This window comes from Lepidochelys olivacea (assembly GCF_965140295.1).
Source record: "Lepidochelys olivacea isolate rLepOli2 genome assembly, chromosome: 2".
NCBI lineage: Eukaryota > Metazoa > Chordata > Testudines > Cheloniidae > Lepidochelys > Lepidochelys olivacea.
Genome location: NC_140412.1, coordinates 206,039,714 through 206,055,590, shown reverse-complemented (window position 1 = coordinate 206,055,590; position 15,877 = coordinate 206,039,714). Strand labels below are relative to the sequence as shown.

General features: G+C 41.6%; 2 protein-coding genes across 8 annotated transcripts in view; one reads left to right on the top strand and one right to left on the bottom strand.

The window, feature by feature from the left end:
- Window positions 1–746: 746 nt before the first annotated feature.
- On the bottom strand, window positions 747–12,713 carry FKBP14 (FKBP prolyl isomerase 14). 6 transcript variants are annotated; one of them, XM_084621262.1, is made up of 5 exons: window positions 12,605–12,713; window positions 12,023–12,149; window positions 9,493–9,644; window positions 6,454–6,581; window positions 747–2,143 (listed from the first exon to the last, which is right to left on the bottom strand). In XM_084621262.1, exons 1-5 carry the CDS (start codon window positions 12,696–12,698, stop codon window positions 1,985–1,987), a joined length of 660 nt encoding a protein of 219 aa, XP_084477388.1. In that variant the 5' UTR covers window positions 12,699–12,713; the 3' UTR covers window positions 747–1,984. The 6 variants fall into 6 exon arrangements, with proteins under 6 accessions (XP_084477388.1, XP_084477391.1, XP_084477392.1 ...); XM_084621265.1 differs by lacking the exon at window positions 12,605–12,713 and adding an exon at window positions 12,280–12,598; XM_084621266.1 differs by lacking the exon at window positions 12,605–12,713 and adding an exon at window positions 12,450–12,598.
- A 300-nt stretch (window positions 12,714–13,013) lies between these two features.
- Window positions 13,014–15,877, top strand: part of PLEKHA8 (pleckstrin homology domain containing A8) — a 33,640-nt gene continuing 30,776 nt past the window's right edge. Inside the window, exon 1 of one of the 2 annotated variants that reach the window (XM_084618415.1) lies at window positions 13,014–13,251. In XM_084618415.1, the coding sequence (XP_084474541.1) occupies window positions 13,212–13,251 (40 nt within the window). In that variant the 5' untranslated portion in view covers window positions 13,014–13,211. The remainder of the gene's footprint in view (window positions 13,252–15,877) is intronic. The other variant, XM_084618416.1, reaches the window with a different exon arrangement.

Sequence of the window (15,877 nt, the reverse complement as noted above, 5' to 3'; positions counted from 1 at the left end):
TGCCCAGCTGCAGCTAAAATGATTTTGCTGATTCTTTGCACCACTGGACAATGAGCTGTATTGGTTTCAATGTGGACTCTCAATGTTTATTTGAGAAGTATGATTTCAATTAGCTGTACAGTAGAAATTAGACACTGTTTCCAGCCATATTAACACAAGATACCCAACCATAATTGGTACTTGCAAGCAGCTTTCCTCAGATCCTGTAACCAGCAGCTGAATGATTAAAGTGAGACTCTAAACAGCTCCTTCCAAACAGACAATTTATCTGTTCACCCAAGAGCAGAGAAAAGGGTTAAAGCTACAGAAACTCTGCATGCTTAGGTCTTATTTGGAACTCTTAGCTGCCTTTGACATTCCACTGGGCCTGCATCCCAGTCTGACTGCTCTTCACGAACAGCCCTTGACCACTGAAGCCCCCTCCTTCTCTAAAGAAAGATTGTAATTGTTTAGTGCCCCTTTTATCTTAGGACCTGAGCCTTGGTGAACCAGGTGTGCAATTTTGCCTGGCCCCTGGAAGCAGCATCTTCCCAACTGATAGCCCAGTTCCCTTAACTCCCATGAAGTCTTTTCTTGTCAGTGGCCATTGTTTTGTTTCCTGATTGCTCTTCCTAAGAGCTCCTTTTGGTTTAACTCCTCAAGACAGACTAAGCAATATCAAGCAAGTAAATATAATGTTAAAAAAAAAGAAATCTTCCACTTGCTCCATGACAATGTAGCACAATAAGACGTTCATGCCTTGAACATATTTTTCTAAGTCACTTTATTGTTTAAAATTTCAGCACACTTGATCTTCAATTTATTTTTGTACCGCTCATGAAATACTGCAAGAACCATACTGCACTGTAGAGTATACACCTCTGCAACTCTAAATACTGATTTCCCACTCCACGGGCAATGTAAAAAAGACAAAGCAAAAACCTCAAAACTATTTAAGGTAGTGACAGGAATTGAACCAATGCGGGTGTCCTTGTGACCACTTCACTTCCTCTCAGGCTACCTTTTCCCCTTATAGCTAAGCAACTTGAAACTTGAGCATTCAGCCTAAGGCATATTTAGTAGGTCAAAGAAAACATGGTCTCTCTGCATCAATGCAAGTTTCTTAATTCCAATGCATAAGATACTTATTAGCATTGAAAGTTTTCCATTTAGAAGGGTAGGTGTTGTGCTATAACTTGCTATTTTTGAGATATTTGTACACATATCCCTTCCTTCCTCAACCCAAATGGAATGTTAATAACTGACAGTTCAAATAAATAGCAAAAATAACTAGCAACATCTAACTCCTACCCTGGTTCTAGCGCATATCACTGAAATAAATATAAAATGAATCATTGGTTTGTTGGGGTACTAAAGAAGCTTACTATATTTATAAAAATAAACCAGGGGAAGACAGTAATTTTTCTTATTCTGTCCCATGTAGATTACACTATATTGCTACAGCTGAGAAGGCTCATAACATGTCACACCTTTGTAGTGTACCTCTTTTTGACAGCTTCAGAAAAATTAGTTGGCACTTCTTTTTTTGTGCTTTTCAAACACAGATTTGCAAAAGAAAATAATGCCATATAACTGAAGTCACTGATTTAAAATTAAACAAGCTTTGTATTATTAAAGAGAGAGAGTGTCACCTGAAATATATATAGCACAGAAGAAGGAAATGCAAGGCCGATAAAGGACTGGATTTTCCTTTTAGGAAGTTTGTTATATGGCAAGTTTTTGTTTCATAATGCAAAATAAGTTAATACAAAATAAGGGTTCATACAACGAAAACCACTATTACTGCATAAACCTTTTCAACTGCTGCACAAAAATACCTAAAAATAGTTAAAACATTTTGGATCATCAACAGACAATCTTTTGAATATGAAAAACAAAGTGTTTCTTCTGTTCCATTAGAAACTGTCAGCGCCAAACACTGAATCAAAAATGTTACAAAACTTGACACTATAAGTTGCTTCACAGAAAATTCTGCCAGGCTTCTCTACAGCTCGTCATGCTTGTATGTGAACTCCCTGGCAGATATAAATCCATCACGGTCTTCATCTTCTTTATCAAATATGTCGTCAGCCAAAACATCATGATAGCTGTCATTTACTGGTGCTCCATGATTTTCAAATTCCTTCTTCAAATATGCTTTCACCTGTTGGGCAAGAGAGATTAATAGTTTTTAGGGCTGTCAAGTGATTAAATAAATGGTATTCTATTATTAACAGTGTGATTAAGTGCGATTAATTTTTTTAATATTTTGGATGTTTTCTACATTTTCAAATATATTGATTTCAATTACAACACAGAATACAAAGTGTACAGTGATCACTTTATATTTTTATTTCAAGTATTTACACTGTAAAAAAACAAAAGAAATAGTATTTTTCAATTTACCTAATACAAGTACTGTAGTGCAATCTCTTTATCATGGAAGTTGACTTACAAATGTAGAATTATGTACCCAAAAAACCTGCATTCAAAAATAAAACAATGTAACATTTTAGAGCCTGCACATCCATTCAGTCCTACTTCTTGTTCAGCCAACCACTCAGACACACAAGTTTGTTTACATTTGCAGGAGATAATGCTGCCTGCTTCTTGTTTACCATGTCACCTGAAAGTTAGAACAGGCGTGCTCATGGTATTGTTGTTGCCGGCATCATAAGATATTTATGTGCCAGATGTGCTAAAGATTCATATGTCCCTTCATGCTTCAACCACCATTCCAGGGGACAGGCGCCCATGCTGATGACGGGTTCTGCTCAATAACAATCCAAAGCAGTGCAGACCGACATGTTCATTTTCGGCATCTGACTCAGATGCCAACAGCGGAAAGTTGATTTTCTTTTTTGGTGGTTCAGGTTCTTCAGTTTCCGCATAAGAGTGTTGCTCTCTTTTAAGGCTTCTGAAAGCATGCTCCACACCTCGTCCCTCTCAGATTTTGGAAGGCACCTCAGATCCTTAAACCTTGGGTCGAGTGCTGTAGCTATCCTTGGAAATCTCACATTGGTAACTTTGCGTTCTGTAAAATCTGCAGTGAAAGTGTTCATAAAATGAACATGTGCTGGGTCATCATCCGAGACTGCTACAACGTGAAATATATGACAGAATGTGGGTAAAACAGAGCAGGGGACATAGAATTCTCCCCCAAGGAGTTCAGTCACAAATTTAATTAATGCATTGTTTTTTTAACAAGCATCATCAGCATGGAAGCATGTCCTCTGGAATGGTGGCTGAAGCATGAAGGGGCATATGAATGTTTAGCATATCTGCCACGTAAATACCTTGCAATGCTGGCTACAAAAGTCCCATGCAAATGCCTCTTCTCACTTCTGGTGACATTGTAAATAAGAAGAGGGCAGCATTATCTCCTGTAAATGTAAACAAACTTGTTTGTCTAGCAATTTGTAAATTGCACTTTCATGACAAAGAGATTGCACTATAGTATTTGTGTGAGGTGAATTGAAAAATACTATTTCTTTTGTTTATCAATTTTACAGTGCAAATATTTGTAATAAAAAATAATGTACTTTGATTTCAAATACAACACAGTATACAATAATACATGAAAATGTAGAAAAACATCCAAAATATTTAATACATTTCAACTGGTATTCTATTTTTTTAAACAGTGTGATTAAAACTGATTAATCGTGATTACATTTTTTAATCACGATTAATTTTTGAGTTAATCGCGTGAGTTAACTACGATTAATCAACAGCCATAATAGTTTTAATCATAAGGCTTTATTAAAATTCAGTTAATGGAGAAGAGACAGGCCTAGGAAAAGGAGTACTTGTGGCACCTTAGAGACTAACCAATTTATTATAAATTGGTTAGTCTCTAAGGTGCCACAAGTACTCCTTTTCTTTTTGCGAATACAGACTAACACGGCTGTTACTCTGAAAACAGGCCTAGGAAAAGCTATCATATTTGTTATGGGTGTACTAGACAATAAATAACTACTTCCCATTGTCACTAAGGATATAAGCTTGTCTGATAGATTTCTGCAGCCTAACTCAGAGAAGATAGCAAGGTCTTTGGTATCAAAGACAATAAAAATAGTAGGCACAAATCATCATAGCTTTAGGGTATATGCCAGAAAAAGCGCTATGAAAGTGTGTCCTTTAAGTTTGTCTGTCTGTACTGTAAAGTGAATATAACTAAAGAATGGAAATTTTTGGCTTCCAGTTATTTAGAGAGCAAAATAATTTCTCTTGCTCACAAATATCAGACGACAGTATAAGATCCACCTAACCAAAAAGAAAAAAGAAAAGAAATCAACCTCAGATCTTTATCAACTTGTTAGGTTGAGTTTCCACACCAAAATGTATTTGGGAAACTGTCCACTACCAGCATTTATTGCAGGAACAGAAATCACTATATTAAAAAATTATTCTGACACCAGAAGAACCCCACAATAAAAATCTTACGTATGAGACATGCATTTAAAAATTACTTAAACTCACTGCTGGAACATACCTATGCAGACTAGTACATTTAATTATTCTGAGTGACAACTCAATCCTCATTCAGTTGTTTGAAGTTTATCCATCTTAAATCCTGAGAGTTCTAAACCATATAACCTTCTACTGAGGTAGAAAGATATTGTAAATTAGGTAATTACAGATGACTTACCCTACAATACCCAAAATTTGTTTAGGATTGAATTAACACCAAGCCAATGGGTCATATCTTCCAGGTTTTAAAATCTCTTATCCACATCAATACACTGCTTTGTGGCATTTGTTATGGTAAGTCAATAGGCATTAATATATTGATAATTTGCAAGGCTGGCTAACACGGTGCATTAGTGAACTGGATCAGTCTTTCAGCTCTAATTCCTGTCCTCGACTGAAAACAAAAAAGGAGTTTAGTGGTCTCACCTAGCTCCCTAATGTTCCCAAACTTTTTTCCCCCTGAGGCCCAGCTGTGCAGCTGCAATAGGCATTGTGGCCCACTGTTAACATGCAACCATCAGGGAGAGGGCACTGCAGGGACCAGGGCCAGTGAGAGGGCGAATGGGCCAGGCAGGTGCCACAGCCAGCCTCCACCTCAGCAACATGCTGAGTGCCTTGAGCTCATCACCCGACAGCCCTGCACCAGTCACCCACGTAGCACCCTGGCCTGCCTCACACGCTCCAACTGCCCGGGAACAAGGGAGGGCTTGGGAACCACCAGCATCAGGCGGAGGCAGGTGCGCGGGCCAAGCCCATCTGTTACCACCTGGACAATGTCGTGATCAGGACCATCAAGGTAACAGCAGCAGCGCCAAGCCCAGCCCTAGGGGGGCTATGGGGCTTATACTCCAGGATTCCCAACAGATACAGATTGCAGGGTGCAGCGGCTCAGAGCAGAAACAGCCGCGAACCCTCTGGCCTCCTCCAGCCACCAGGGGAATCACCACTTTTCGGAGCGGCCCCTTCTCTTCGCCCTCTGCCCAGTGGCTCCGCTTCGCCCTCTGCCACCCAATAGGGCACTGGGCTGTTCTGGCCCTGGGTGGGGGCCATCATCAGCTGCCACTCCACCAATATATAAAATGTTGGGGGAGCAAGGCAGCAACAACCCTCATGCCCCCACACTCCACCCATAGTCAACCACCTGGGACTGTGTTGCGGCCTACAGTTTGGGAACCCCTGCCCTAATGGATATTTTGGCTCATCACAAAAGATACATCGTATAGCTAGTACACACTGGTATAATTCAATAGGAAGGGAACAAGTCTGAAATAGCAGGAGAGATCCAGGACAGGATTGTTGCACATGCAGAAGCCTGCCTGGCTAGAGTTTTTGATTTTCAGTGTAAAATAAAATATACCACCACTTAAATATTCTTTAAACACAGATGATAAAACTAAGTGTTGAAACCTACAGTTCTTTCCACCATTAAGTTCTATATTAAAGCAGAGTCCCAATTAGAAGAGTGGCCAGCAGAGGACGAACAATGTTGAATGCTTTGTCCTTTCAGGAAGGTCACATGATGAAGTGCCATCGGATATTGGTGTTACAGCAGTAAGATTTGAAATCCAAGTTGTGGTACAAAAAACCTCTGACAAAGGTTTAAAGTAATTTTTTAACTTCTAAAAAGTTCTAAGTCACACAAATTAATATAAACATTCTAAGTGGTGCAAACCACACTTAAAATGGGTGACAGGAGGATGGATCACTTGATGATTACCTGTTCTGTTCATTCCCTCTGAAGCACCTGGCATTGGACACTGTTGGAAGACAGAATACTGGACTAGATGGATCTTTGGTCTGACCCAGTATGGCTGTTCTCATGTTATGTTAACCTAGGCCTCCATCCTGCACCTATGCACGTGAGCAGTATCTATAGACTCAAGGCCCTTTCCTAGCACTAGCTAGATCAAGCCATAGTGCACTAGACCCTTTCTTGACAAATATCAGATTTTACTTCAACCTTTTATGAAAGGGAAGAGTGTAGCTAGTTAGCACACTCACCTCATCCTTGGATAGCTTCCAGTCATCATTAAGATCCATCTGTTGGAATGACTCATGAGACCTTGGTCCACTTCTAATTTCTAGAAGGTCAATGTTGAATATCAGCGTGCTCTCAGGTGGAATTTTTCCTACCAAAGATGTTAAACATTGAGACAAATTAAGCGTTACATTCAGTACCTTAGAAAATCCATCAATATTTGGGCAAAGTCTTCTATTAATCCAGTTTCATTAAAGTTGTTTAGGATTGCTGGTGACTGAATTAATAAGGATTACTGTATGTGTAGTAGAGCGAAGGTATGGATTTGACCCATTCAAACTGTAGGTGGCCTCTGATCCTGCGGAGAGTGAAACATATGTGTAACTTTACCATTGGAGACAGGTATGCATTTAAGTCAATCCACAAACATCAAGTGTTTTGGGAAGACAAGGTCCTTGGATCGGTCAGCCTCAGGCAGCAGAGCGTAGATCACCTCTGTACATCCGATGAAGTGAGCTCTAGCTCACGAAAGCTTATGCTCAAATAAATTGGTTAGTCTCTAAGGTGCCACAAGTACTCCTTTTCTTTTTGCGAATACAGACTAACATGGCTACTACTCTGAAACCTATCTTGAATGGGGATTTAAATTAGGCTGACTGTGGACAGCACCAAAGGGTCGCAGATAGGGCAGCTGAGGATAGCCAGAGCCTAAGAAAGCCCTGGCCATGTTCCCTATATCATCAGCAGAGGAAAGGTATCACAGGACTGCTCTATGCTGGGGTGATCCTCTCATTGCTGGCTCTAGGGCTGCAGCGCAGAATCCCAACCTTTTAAATATGTTGCTGGTTAATCTGATTGGACCTATGTGCTCAGTGTACATGCACTAAGTGAATTACTTCATTTTAGATGCTTGAATAGGCTGCTCGTTTTCTGATGGAGACACAGAAAGCAGTCCACTTTTGGCTCAAAATGGTTGGAATTTTTAAATTTATCACACACTGGCTTTATCACCATTTTATCTTTTAGCATTTAGGTTAGTAAGTCAGTAAGATAATTTAAATGATTAACATTTTAACATGATTAACATTTGAGGCACACAGCTATCAAAAGCACATTTTCATCTTCGGCACACCACTTTATTTTGTGACTGCTGTGCAAAGCCTACAGAAGCAGAATACACATCCTCGCTTTTGTTCCCCAGACTACAGCCCCCTGCCCCCAACACTATCCTCACAGCTCTGAAACAGTTTCCTCCAGGTCATCTCTTCTACTACTTGCCTGATAGGGTGCTAATGATCTCCAGAAAGCTCAGTAAGAGAGATGCTAACAGCCTTTTAGCATGTGCAAGTGAGTAGTGAGTCTTGGGAATACAACTGAAAGGGGACAGTGAGTGGGCAGTGATTCTTCTTAGGGTTACAGGAAAGAGTACAAGGGTAGCACCAAGGATGGAGGGCCTGGGGACAGCATGTGTGCATTGGGGAAGGCAGCATGAAGAAAGAAAATGGACCGGTTATTCCACATACCTGCTGAGTGTATTATTTGAAAGAGCCGTAGGCAGGCACACACTTTACAAAAGTTTTCTGGAGCAAACCATTTCTTATGGCAACTGGCAGGTTTGTTTAATTCTACAACAGGCCTTTAAATATACAAAATAAAGTCGCACTGTATGGATTGACAATTCTTCCTTAGAAGTCTGGGGGCTAGCTCACCACTGCCTTGTTTCTTAATTATTTACACTTGTGCTAAATAAGTGTGCATAAAGTGGCACCAAGTGAAAATGGTAGCATTTGACATCCTTTTTGTGTAGTTATTTACATCTGGGCACGGTAGTAGAGAATTAGGTACCATGGTTGTCCTGCTGGCAAAAGACTAGCCAAGATGCATTAATTTAAATTACATGCTAAAAGCTTGCTTTGCTTCTTGCATCATTTCTGGAAGACAAAACACAGTGCTTTTAGAAAGCTATAATTGAAAGTTTTATTTTAAGGGAAAATGTGTTTAGTTGCCCTCCACCTCTTGCTCCTCCAGTTTTGCCAGAATACACACACACAGTATATGGAGTCAAGTATTCCCAATTCCTAAACTAGTTTTGTATTATGAGAAGGCATAGTAGGAGAGTTAAGTTTCCTCAGAGAATACTTACTCCATCTGTATTAAAGGTCACACATTGCCTTAGATCCACATGACAGACAATCCACAGTGATGCAAGTACTTAGCCCTATTAACTGTTCAAATAAGGATTTTTTAAAAAAAAAAAAAAAATCACAATGTTGTAGCCTAACAGCTAGCTATCTCCAGTTTGCACTCTCTTGTCCCAACAAGACATATGGAAGTATTTACCATCTTGGAAAGTGAAAAATCACTGCTAAAGCTTGATAAAGTGAGGCAGAGCCACATTACCACCACCAATTCTGATAAATCAATCCTACAGCACAGAGACAAGTCTTTACAGTGGATATACATACAGCTGTGCTAGGGTCTGGTCAGTCACACCACACCTTGTTGAAGAAGTGCAATAGCTGACTTCCATTCAGGGCAGGCTAAATGGTGGAACAATTAAATGCCTCTTTGTTTAGCAATAGCTGAAACAATGGAAACCCCCTTCTCAAATACAAGACCATATACAAGCCTGGGCAATGGCTGGGATTTCCCAGTGGCCTAACAAACAGAGAGGCAGACGACTGATGTGATTGGAGGTGTGTATCAGCACACTTGCCATAGAAGCATACTGAGAAGGCAGCAAGGAAGGCCAACAGCTAGACGGAGAAGAACTTGACATTGAGAAAGAGCTAAGGGAGAGAGTTTTTGGGTTGAATGCTGGCTGGAAAGAGGCTTAGATCTCCTGCTGCTTGATTGCTGTTGTGTTCAGGAAAACAGGACTTTATGTACATTCTTTCTAAAGAAGGAGGATTGCATCAAAGAAATGTCTAACTCCTATCAATTTCTCTTCCTAAGGGAAACAACCTACAAGACCTCAAAAATCTGTTAACTACTTAGGACAAAAGAGGTAACAATACAGGTTTAGGAATGCATTGAGCTTGAGGAGGATTTTAAAGTATTACCTTTCCCTTCTTTTCCGTAAGCAAGGGATGGAGGAACAGTTAGTTGTCGCTTTTCTCCTACACACATATCCTTCAAACCTTTGTCCCAGCCTTTAATGGCTTCCTTTATGCCAAGTGTAAACCACATAGGTTGACCATTGTTATGCTTGTGGCTGAAAAAAATGGAACAAAATATTTTAGTCCCTAAACTGTTTAGTATGTCCAAGATTAACCATATCCTAAGCTGAACAGGCTCATACTGCAGAGTTACAGAATTAAACCCCTCAATAATAACTTGGCACCTCTTTAGTGACAACAGACCTAGACCTTGCACTTCTAAAGCATAGAAAAAAGCAGTGAAATTAAAAATAAAAACAAAACCTCACCCTACACATGAAAATGTCGGTGGCTAGAGCCAGCACATTTTCTTTTTATGCTGGAAGCAGCAAATCTAATAATTTGTATCTCTGATCACTGGTTTCCGTTTAGTTACTGATCATTGTAGAAATGGAATCATACGGTTAAGAACACACAGTCTGATTTGATGTATTGATTAGTTGGTAGACAATAAAGGCTGAGATTTGTTTCTGAACCTTGATAGTAGATTGTAAAATACGTAGTATGTTTAAAAGTGTTAACTGTGTTTGTCTTTTGAAATAACCATGTCAGGTAGAAACTCACAGAAGCCAATATGAGCCAACAACACTACACAATAGATGTGTAAGTTTAGCACAGAGGAAGTAAATGGATTCAGGGAGAACTTTAAGTTTAGATAGGTAGAATGTAACCCCTCCCTTCCAAACTGAAATGTGGCTAGTACACCAGGGCGATAACCACTGTACAGCATGCCATAGGATTCCTAGACACCAATCCAATGCTCTTAAGCACGTGACTAATCACAGTCATATTTAACAAAATGTTTAGAAAAAATTAAAGTCAATAAAATTGGACTGAATTCAATCCCACTGACTTCCATGGGACTTAACATGTGCTTAACTTTAAGTGCATGTTCAAATACTTAGATCTGAATGGGACACTTGCACATTTCAAATAAAGAACATGCTTAAGTACTTCGCTGAAATGGTGCCTTAGCAACTACAAGACTCAGGACCTCTACTTTAGGTATTATTCAGAAGTCACTGCTAGCAGCTCAGTGCTGTTGAGTACGATGATGGAATATGAGTTGTAGTACTACAGTATAAAAAAGTGCCTCAAAAACCACTTTATATAGCATATAGGTTTTCTACAAGGTCTCCCATCCAAATAGTGACCAGGCCCAATCTTGTTTAGTTTAAACATCTAAGCACTTCAGACCTGTGCAGTTAGAATCTTTCTTAACCAGTACAGCTGGTTGAAAACATTGTGAAAATTTGTCACCATTTTCATAGATATATTGTTTTTAGCTGATTTTTCTGACCAGCTGTATTTACCAGATACTGAAAGAAGACACTTCAAAAAATACAGAAATTAGTCATCAGCGAACAATTTGTTAGAGGGAATGACAAACATTAATAAAATTCCTTTATCTGTAAGAGATAATTGGTCAAAATTTACTATTTGGTGAGAGACGTTAGTTTAGACTGATCTGTAAAGAAAGAACAAGCAGTCTGTACTAGCTGGACCTCTTGTAGAAAACATATTTTGGACCTAGCCTGCAAACATTTAAGCATGTTCATTGCTCCTCATCGCCATAGCATCTGACTTTCATGTAAACTCAGTATCAGTAGTGAAGCTGATTTCATGGAATTTCTGGCTCTTCTCCCTTTTGGGGATAAAATGTCTGTTTAGAAACAGATTTTTTTTTTTTTTGGTTGATTAGTTTCAGGGATGGGGGGAGGGAGGAGAGGGGAAGAGTGATGTTTAGATAGAAGATGTCAATGTCGCAATTATCACTTTTCCTGTAATGGAAATTACTTTTTAAAGTGAAAGGCTCTGCAGAGTTTCCTAGAGATAGATTCTGGATTGGCCCAATCTCCTTTGGAAACTTGTTCTATAATCAGATGTCCTTTTCTGCACATGAGAAGCCCCACTGAGTTACTCAAGACTATTTATGAGCATAAAGTTACTCATACCTATATTTGCAAGATTGAGGCCAATACCTGAATCAGCCGCCCCCACTCCCTGTAAAAAAACAAAAACAAAAAAAAACCCAGTTGCTTAAGGCCACCATCCTTCAAGGGGTTCCATGAGGGTCTGTCTGTGTGGAGCAATTTGGATGTTTAGTTTTATTTTTGGGTCTTCATTGGAAGTGAGGGTGAGGGGGAAAGAAGCGCGGAAACACAGATCACATCCTTAAAAACAAGTATATTCCATCAGTTATATTGCAAGAGAAGGAATTAATGAGGGACACTTTATTGTTAAAATGAGTATATTGGGGTACGGATATATTGATGGGGTTTAGCTGTTTTATACATATATCCTAGTGCCATGGAGCTTAGGCAATCACTATCCAGACCTAATCTTTTTTTAAAGATCACCAAAATAGCTTTAAGCCAGCACCTAATCTCTTAGCTACATGTATTTATCTTACCTGCTTGAAAGAGTTACTTACGTGGAGTGAAACATTGAACCGTCTTTTTCCAAGTAGCCTTCATAATGCACCAACAGCATATCCCCCCACTTGGTTTTCCTCTGACAAATGAATGGCTTATGGAGCACCTCAATCTTCACTTCTGCTTCTGGGATAAGAGCCCCAGTCACACAGGTAACAACCACACAGAAAAGGGGAGCCCCACAGGCCACCCTCATCCTCGAGTCACAGCAAAGGCTATTTGCCTCCAAAAGAAAAAGAAAAAAACAAACAACCACCTGGATGAGGGATGCGTAAAGGGGTTTCATACAGCAGGGAGCAAGGGCCCTCACCGCGCCTTCTCCTGGGGCGGCTCCATTCGGCGCTTTTCGCAGCCGCCAGCACGGGGGGATTCGGTCGTTCCTTGCCCAGCGACGCGGCCAGGCGCGGAGTTTCGCGGGGCACTTACGGCAGGTTTCGCTGGAACGGACTCGGGCTTCGGGCTCCCCAGGGGCTCCAGCCCCCTGCCGAGGTGGGTGGTGCCGGGGGGAGAGGAAGGAGCCGCCGCCTCCACCCTCGGCTCATCGCTCCCCGGCAGCAGCCCGCAGACGTGGCAAAACTCACCCCAAAGCGGGCTCACAACTTCAGCCGGCGGCCCCAGCCCACAGGAGCCGGGCTCCTCTCTCTCCGATTGGTTCTCTCCGAGGGGGCGAGCCATAAAGTGGCGCTATCTATTGGGAGGCAGACCTGTCTGTCTCCCCCCCCCGCGCCCAACCGACAGCCAGCGCCGATCAGCGCTCGGAGAAAACGATTGGTGCTCCCGGAAGAGAACGTTCGTGGACAATCCGGCCTTGTTGGAATCCTCACACAATTGAATCGGCTCCCGTGCGCCTGCGATTGGGTGGCGCTGTTGCCGGAGCCGCATTCTTATTGGTTCCCGGAAGCCGCTGCCTTTGGGTGTTCTATCTGCTCCCTTCCCGAGTCCGCGCACGCTGCTCACGTGGTGGCTCTTGGGGGGGGGGGGTGGTGGCTGGGGCATGCGGAAGGCTTTGGTTGTGCGCTAGAAGCGTAGTGCGGGTCTGCCTGAAACAAGCCCCAGGATGGCCCTGGGTGTCGGTGGCTCGGCGGTGGGGCGCAGGGGGTGGTTGACGGCTTAAAAGGTCGCGGGGGCGGGAGAGGGGGGGGTGTTCCCCTGTCCCGAGCAGAGCTGGATGGGGCGGCCCTTGCCACCATGGAGGGGGTGCTATACAAGTGGACCAACTATCTGAGCGGTGAGTGCCTTCCCCCCTTCCTCCAGCCCCGCGAGCCGTGCCTGCCCGGGGCAGCCTGGGCGCGCCGGGGCGGGGGTGGTGTTCACCCGGGACGCGATTCTGTAGGTGCGGGAGTGGCTTTGGGGGACAAAGGAGCGTGTTGGATCCTGCTGACTTCTAGCCGTAGGGGTCCCAATCGTTCCCTCTCCCTCGGGAGAGCCAGGCTAGCCGCTCCCGCTGAATCGGGAAAACCGAACCCTGGCACCTCCCAGCGAGCACGGGTGTTGTCAAACCCTGAGTCTGGCACGTGGACCCAGACATCGTTTGTCTCCCAGCTAGTGCAAGAATTCCATAAAAACACATACCTGGCGCCCGGGTCTTGTCGGGTCCAGCAGTATTTTAGCCGTAGACATCTAGATTTTATTGCATATATGGAGACCAAGGGTACCAACTTCACCATAAAGATCCAGGAACTGGTACAGCCTTGATCCTGGCGGTTGTACAGCCTTGTATTTCTAATGCAAAAAAAACCCCGCAAAAACAAATGTTGCTATTTTATGGCACCCAAAACCAATAGACCCGGATACCTAGGGCTGCCAGCATTGCATCTTAAAAATAAGAGACTGTTTTCTTAGCACCCCTGCTTCTCCCATCCTCCTGCTATTATTATTATCCTCATTAATCATAATAATAAGCAGTAATACTCACCTACACTCACCAGAGGTATTTCTTGCTGATTTTTGCAGTACTCATTAACTCCTGAATTTGTTGTACAGAGATGGGGAAAAAATAAGGAACATCCCTAGTAATAAGGGACTTGCCAGCCTTACCTATAACCCAGACCATAAGTGCTGTAAAAATCCAGGTGTGGCACTGGAGTCCACGTGGATCTTGGCTGTCTTTAGCCACAAACTCCAAAATGTACAATCTAAATAGAAAGCCATTGTAGCAGCCTCAACTTTATTGGCAAAATCTGCATCTGGATGCAGCCCAGCCCCAGTCTAAAGCTGGTGCCCTGAGATTTACATAACAGTCTCAAGGATTTAAATACACATCTTCCATTGAAATATGCTTAAAATTAATGGACGAGCTAAATCCTCTAGACTGTTTTGGAAATCTCAGTCAAGAGCTGATTGACTAAAACTACACATAATGCGATCATCTACTTTTGCTAGATGAGATGGGTCCCATTTCTGTGTTCTGGTATAAAATTAGGCTGTATCTAGAAAAGTCAAGAGGTTAAGTTTTGTTTATTGGAGCTTCATTAAAATACAATGTACGTAGATTTATCTGGTTTCAGAGTAGCAGCCGTGTTAGTCTGTATTCGCAAAAATAAAAGGAGTACTTGTGGCACCTTAGAGACTAACATTTATTTGAGCAAAAAGAAAAGGAGTACTTGTGCAGGACAGTGGGGTGGGAGGAGGTATTGTTTCATGGTCTCTGTGTGTATATAATGTCTTCTGCAGCTTCCACGGTATGCATCCGATGAAGTGAGCTGTAGCTCACGAAAGCTCCTGCTCAAATAAATTGGTTAGTCTCTAAGGTGCCACAAGTACTCCTTTTCTTTTTGCGAATACAGACTAACACGGCTGTTACTCTGAAACCTGTCATTTATTTGAGCATAAGCTTTCGTGAGCTACAGCTCACTTCATCGGATTTTTCTGATATGAAGGGACACATGCTGTCTACAGAATTGTTAACCCCAAACATTCAAAAATTCTGACTCAGGCCCCTTAAAAATAATAATTTTGGCTTGAAAAATCAGGAGGTTTTTTTTTTTTTAATTTAGTTTTGAATTCTTTTTATTTTCCCTCTTGAGTTTTGAGCTGTTAGGGTCACATTTTCCAGTGTTTTTCAGCAACCATTAGGGCCAAACGCTTTTTATACATTTAAAAAAAAAAAAAAGCTGAATCTGTTGTATTTATGGTGGTCCAGAAACTGTGGCTTTAAGAAAAACTCCAAATAATGTGAGATTCACAATAGAATTTTGAGAGTTCACAACATGAGGTCTATCTACAAAGTTAAATTTTGAGGATCTAAGTGGAAAAAAATAGGCAATACCTGCAGGATCCTGGTCTACTTGGATTTTTCCCTGGTGCCAGGATGTACCAGGTGCAGATTTTTATGGTGAAGTAGAAACGCTTTGTCTCCATTTATGCAATAAAATCTAGAGATCTGTGGCTAAAACATAGCTGGAACTGATAAAACCCAAGTGCCAGGTATGTGGATTTTTTGTGTTTTGTTTTGTTTTTGTGGTGTTCTTGCACTGGATTGTGATGGGGCCTGAATTTTTCTGGTTAAGTAGCTGTTTTCTGGTAGAAGCAGCTGTTGTCTACTTTGATGGTAGAGTTTGGGAATTTGAAGCCAAAAAAATGTACTGAGCTGTGATGCCTTGCAGTTTGAATTTTTCAGTTAAATTTGACCAACTGCATTTCTTCTCTATGTAGCCAGTAGAGTTTTAGGATTAGTTGGTTGTCTGTGTTTTTTGTTTGTCTGTTTAATCCCAAACTGGATCCTCTGGGATCCAGATGTTGGATTCGTGTTCTTGTGCTACTGCACTAGATAGCAACTTGATTTAGGTTTATTGGTGCACTAGGAGATGCTACACTTGTTCCTCTCTTTAGACAGATATTTGGAGGTTGGGTTG

Excerpts from the sequence above, each read along its gene's own strand:
- FKBP14 (XM_084621261.1), bottom strand. The coding sequence starts at position 12,309 with ATGAAACCCCTTTACGCATCCCTCATCCAGGTGGTTGTTTGTTTTTTT. Across the intron at positions 9,645-12,022 it reads GGTTCAATGTTTCACTCCAC|CCACAAGCATAACAATGGTC; the intron begins GTAAGTAACTCT and ends CATTTTTTTCAG. Across the intron at positions 2,144-6,453 it reads GGAAGCTATCCAAGGATGAG|GTGAAAGCATATTTGAAGAA; the intron begins GTGAGTGTGCTA and ends CTTGCCCAACAG.